At 47.0% G+C, this 6000-nt stretch overlaps 1 protein-coding gene across 1 annotated transcript; it reads left to right on the forward strand.

The window, feature by feature from the left end:
- The first annotated feature begins 1693 nt into the window (after window positions 1–1693).
- Window positions 1694–3461, forward strand: Lyrm2 (LYR motif containing 2). Its single transcript, XM_052176199.1, has 3 exons — window positions 1694–1766; window positions 2132–2272; window positions 2632–3461. The coding sequence occupies exons 1-3, from the start codon at window positions 1722–1724 to the stop codon at window positions 2710–2712; spliced, it is 267 nt and encodes an 88-aa protein (XP_052032159.1). The 5' UTR covers window positions 1694–1721; the 3' UTR covers window positions 2713–3461.
- The last annotated feature ends 2539 nt before the right edge of the window (window positions 3462–6000 follow it).

The raw sequence follows: 6000 nt of genomic DNA on the forward strand, positions 1-6000 counted from the left end.
CTGAAGACAAGCCATGTCTCCCACTGAGCCCAGAGTGCTCTGGAATGGCTGCTGTGCTCCCTGACTGCCCTGTCTTCTTCCATTCTGTCTCGGGGACAAGAGAGCGACTGTTCTCCAAGCTCTGACTTTAGTGACCAGAAGCCAACTTGACGTGTGCACCTCAGCTTTAAGGGAGAAATCCGCTGCCCTTGTCACCTGTCACATGAGTTGTGCAGATTACTTTCTAGGCTTATACTTGTGGTTCCAGAAAATTCCATCCTATGATTTCATCTGCCTTTTGTCTGTGGGCCCCCAGCTGCCTCTTTCCTTTCCCTCCCAGGTTCCATATCTCTCCTCAGTTCCCCCCTTTCCAGCCTTTTCTTCCTCCTCTCAGGGTCCAATCTTGACCCCTCATCCTCATCACACAGTCTGCTGAAAGCCCAAACCAGTCAGCTCAGCCCAGTCCACCCATAAAATCACACTGGCTGTGTTCTTGTGACTCTCGCCCTGTGTTTATGTTCTGACTTTGGTTCATATATAACATAATATACATATATAACATAAATATATGTATACATATGTGTGTATCATGTTTTCAATTCTCTGGAAAGCTGTTTCTGGGAATGGGATTTGTCCTGTCTCTTTCAAAGCTTTCCTACCGAAAATATACAGGGAATATATATCCAATATGACAACACTGCCTGTGGCTAGCATGACTGTAGAGAAAAGAATGTACAAAATACCTGTCCTCAATGCCCAACTTAGATTCAGCACTAACTCAGAATTATTATAAATAACCCCAGGTGATGTGGAAAGAAATGGCTCAGTGCCTTTCCAAGGGTCATAGAAAATAATAAACTATCCTAACGAATTACTGGATCTGCCAGAACAACAAGACTGATCAGATTATTCAGACCCTACAAAGACTACTACAATGGCCAGAGAAAGTCGTGCGTTACTTAATATATGATCTTGGATATTTAGTCTAATGGTTGGAAAAGAACTTAGATCCACGAGGTCCCATATTAGAGAAAAATTGAGAAAACACATGAGAAGCATTACTCAAAACTCCTGAAAAGCTGAACACCGAGAATTAGAATTCTGTGCGTCCGGAGCTGCTCTGAGCAGTTACACATGACGCATTGGCGAGGGAGAGGCCGTTTCACTGTACAGTACAGAGATGAAGCCATAGCGGGGAGTAGAACACAGCCGGAAAGGTTGAGCACTTAGATGACGACTGAAGCAATCAGATGCTCAGTATCGCATAGCTCGACGTTTTTGGTTCTACGTTGATTTCACATAGAACTACTTGGAAAGTATTCTGGCAGAGATTCAATAACCTGACTTCTGAGTATGTGGTGTAGGGGACAAAAACAAAAAAGCGAGAGGCCTCACGAATAGGGAAAGTGCACGGAGCCGCACAGATCAGGGTGACATGTTTGCTAAGGACAAGGTTTAGAGAAAAAGAAAAGCTTCCAGGATGCAAATAGAATTTGCTAAAGTAATGGCGGTCTATTTCAAGGGTGCTCAAAAAACAGTTTCTCCCCTCCTGTAAAGCGACTAAGCTCCTGGGTAACGAGTTTCTTGTAGCATTCTCGGTGGAAAACCACAGGTATCACAGGAAAACCGGGACTCACGCGTCTCCTAGGAACCAGGTTCGCCCACCCCCTATTTCTGCTTCCGTGTCCCGGTTGCTCGAGGTTCACTTCCGCTCTTGAGCCACAGCTGCTTCCGTAAGCAACATGGCGGCTTCCCGCTTGCCTCCCGCGGCCCTGACGCTGAAGCAGGTACGGCTGTTCCCTCGGCCCCGCGGCCCCGGGTACCCGCCCTGAGCAGGTTCAGACCGTGGCTGGCGGTGCCCGCGGACGTAGCTCCGCTCGAGCGGGGTTGTCTCCTCCTGTGTGCTCTTGAAGCACTCTTCCTGCGACCTGGCTCCCCACGGCCACCGCGGGCCTCGGCTTCCAGCCTCAGGCTCCCGAGGGCGCGGGTGATAGGTGTGCCCTCCCCACGGAAGACCGCCCGGCACGAACTTTGATTTTTGTCTTGTTCTGTTTGGTATTGAGGATCAAAGGGACATCCCTGCTTACAGTTTTCTTTGCTGAGGTGGGGCCAGTGAGGGTGTAGTGATTTACATTTCTCTTTCCCTGAGCAGTTCATGAGAAGGCAACAGGTTCTCCTCCTCTACAGAAAGATTTTGCGAGCGATTAGGCAAGTTCCCAGTGATTCTGACCGAAAATACCTCCAGGACTGGGCCAGGGAAGAATTTAAAAGAAACAAAAGCGCAACAGAAGAGGTGAGAGCAAGAAGACCACGTAGGGGCCACGGCTCCTTTGTCCCATTGTATTATTGAACTTGTAAAGTTTAGCCAACGTCTTGGAATGTGCCACCGAGGTGGGTCATTTTTGTCCCTGCTGGTTCCCACTGGGTATTTTACATTTGTTTTGCCCCAGCAACAAACCGTGGACTGTGTAGCCTCGTGTCCAGCTTTCCGCTTCCTACTACTAGTTGTTGTTGTTGTTTCCTTTGGTAAAGGGTATGAATGTAGCACCTTGGGCTTGGTAAGCCCACAGCTACAACCTGTAACCAGCTACTGTTTACAACGTGCTTGGTTAACCTGGCAAACCAATGATTAGAGTCTCCTCTCCTCCACAGGATACAATCCGAATGATGATTACCCACGGCAATATGCAGCTAAAGGAACTGGAAAGGACACTTGCTTTAGCCAGATCTTAACTGAAAGGTTTGCAGACCCCCATGTGCTCCGCATAGACTCCGAACCACTGGAGCCACCGTCACAAAGCACCCAAAAAGATGATACTCACTCTAACCAAGAATGTAAATGAAGGTGTGTTCATAGTTCCACTACAGTTGGTGGCTGTCATTAAAACGTGAACTAATGTCAGGATGAGAGCTCAGAATCCTACACTGCTCTGTGGGAAGGTGACATGGTAGCCACTTTGAAAATCAGACTGTTCGTAGTTCTTGAAAAGGCGATGAGGGCAGGGCTGGTAAGATGGTGCCATGTGAAGGCTCCTGCTGCCAAGGACCTGAGTGTGGTCCGTGGGGTGCACATGGTGGGAAGAGAAAACCACTCCAGAAAGTCCGCCGACCTCCACATAGGCAGCTGTTGCTCACAAACCAAAAAAATGAGTAAATGTATGGTATGTTGTGATGCCTAGATCACGAGCTGTTACAAAACCAGGACTGGCAGTGTACGACTCTAGGAGACACTCTAGAAAAGCGATTCTCCCTGTGGGTCGTGACCCCCTTTGGGCCAGACAACTCTTTCACAGAGGTCTAGTGTTAGAGACTTACATTATGAGTCATAACAGCAAAATTACAGTGACGAAGTAACGACATTTTTATGGTTATGGTCACCATACCGTGAGAGCTGTGTTAAAGGGTCACAGCATTGGGAAGATTAAGAACTCACTGGAAACTGCTCTAGAACTTGCTTGAATAAACCTGCTTTGTTCTTCAGAGTTTTGAAGTGACTTTCTTCAGGTGTGATATGGTTTAATAATCAAAAGGCTAAGACCTCACGGAGCTTTAGCGGAAATAGCTAAGAACACCAAGAGGAAGGAGCCCTGGCTGGGTAGTCCATCTCCCACTCCTAACATCCTCACGGAGTGAGGAATCACCATGGAAGCGTCTTATGCGCTGCGTTCTCCCGCAGACATTGGAAGAAGAGAAATACATTGCAGCATTGACCATTCAGTGAGCAAGTGCAAGCTGTTGCTGAATCTGAATTTCTGTGAGCAGAAGTCCCATCAACACAGAGAAGCCAACTGGGAACCTGACTGGAACCCTGTGCTCGGGTCCCTGCGATGATGGGGCAACAGCAACCCAGGAGCCTTAGGGCCCATGTACAGCTTGGCATGAGAATGAGCTAACGCTTTTATAAAAAAGTCAGTTTTTTTAAACACATGGCTTATGCAAAAATAGCTGACAAGCATTGGGAACAATTTGGGGGGGGGCGGTATTTTTTTGTTTATTTGTTTGGTTTGGTTTTTGAATTTGGGTTTTTCCAGATAGGGTTTCTCTGTATAGCCCTGGCTGTCCTGGAACTCACCCTGTAGACCAGGCTGACCTCGAACTCAGAAATCCGCCTGCCTCTGCCTCTGCCTCTGCCTCCCAGAGTCCTGGGATTACAGGCATGTGCCACCACCACCTGGCTGGGGTTTCAATTTTTGAAACAGGGTCTCCCATTCTAATTCTACACCCTCCCCCTTTCAAGTGCCAGAATTGTAGATGTGAGCCACCATGTTTCCATCAGCACTGAGGGAGATGTTAAGTAGTCCCTTGGTGGTCTGCTTGACATGCAAATCCAAATATAGACCATGAGTGAGTCTAAAATCTTCAGACTGAACACTTACTACATGTGAACAGTGGTTTCACAGTGTAGACCAGGCTGGTCCTGAACTCAGATTCTCCTGCCTCTGTCAAAGAAGGTAAAAACACTTATATGATTGCACTGTTTTCAAAGGGAGAGGTTAATGCAACACCCGACTTCCCCTTCCCCTTTGCGGTGAGCTGCTTCTCCAGCTGGAACTAACCCCTCTGGCTTGTAGGCCAAGTCTGGCAGGCCTTTTGTTTCTTTATGATTTATGTTCAGTGGTGTTTTGTCTGCTTGTGTGAGAGTGACAGATCCCGTGGAACTGAAGTTACAGTTGTGAGCTGCCATGTGGGTGCTGGGAATTGAACCTGGGTCATGAGGAAGGTCTTATTAATGTTTTCCTTGGGTACAGGGCCTGAGTCAAGATGTTGGCCAGATGGCACTGCTGAAGTTTTATTCATCATGAAGGCATTTTTTGTGGATTCAGGATTGTATAACCTGGGTGTCTTCTGTAGTGTTCTATCTAAATGTCAAACTTGTTCCTGGATTTAAGATGCTTGAATAATTGACTATGCATGTGAACTACAACTATCCAGTTGTGAAGGCCTTTAATCCCCAAATTCAGGAGGTGCAGGCAGGCAGACTGAGTTCTAGGTCAGCCAGACTTCCATAGTAAAACCCTGTCTCAAAAAAAAAAAGAGATTAACAAGTGGAAAAAAGGAATTTACACAAAAGCTTCACAACAGATAAGTGGCAAAAGCCAGTTTACCAGTTTGCCCTGTTGTTCTCCCTGTTAACAGGTGCCGTCAGGCTGCACATGTCAAGTTCATACACAGCACCGCTGCAGATGTGACTGGTATGCTGTGGTGGTGACTGAGGAGGTCAAGCCTGAACAGCAGTACTCTTGGGAGACACAGACCAGAAGGACCTAAGAAAAGGCTGTTAGAAGCAGCCCACATCTGCCTTGGAAAGGGAAAAGGATTATATAGAATCAGGCCCAAAGAGATAAAAACAAAAATTGTCACCCTGTGGAGTCAGATTCTGATTTTAAGAAATTATATTCACATTAAATTTAGATGTGTAGAGGACTGGAGAGCTGGCTCAACAGTTATGAAGAAGGCCAGAGTTCAGGGCCCAGTACCGACTTGGTGCCCGTTACTCCAGCTCCAGGAAATCAGGGCCGGCAGGTGCCTGTACTCACCCCCACCCCATAACTAGAAAGTAAGCCTCTTTATTATTTACCATTTGTGGTTACTGCAAATCACTTTATTCTTTTATTTTTGGGAGACAGCATTTTTCTGTGTGATAGCCCTGGCTGTCCTGGAATTTGCTTTCTAGACTAGACTAACCTCAAACCCTCATAAAACTAACTGCCTGCCTTTGCTTCCCTCATGCTGGGATTAAGATTTATTTATTGTATGTGAGTACCCCATTGCTCTCTTCAGACATACAAGAAGAGGGCATCTGATTCCATTGCAGATGGTTGCTGGGAATTGAACTCAGGACCTCTGGAAGAGCAGTCAGTGCTCTGAACTGCTGAGCCATCTCTCACCAGTCGCCCCTGCCCCCAACAGATTTAATATGCTCTCATTAGCAACGTAAAAGGACCCCACAAGCACACACAGGTTGCACCCACATTGTATTGATGGAAGACACCTGATGTTGACTAAACTGGATGCACTTGC

The sequence above is a fragment of the Apodemus sylvaticus genome, chromosome 3, assembly GCF_947179515.1.
Source record: "Apodemus sylvaticus chromosome 3, mApoSyl1.1, whole genome shotgun sequence".
Classification (NCBI taxonomy): domain Eukaryota; kingdom Metazoa; phylum Chordata; class Mammalia; order Rodentia; family Muridae; genus Apodemus; species Apodemus sylvaticus.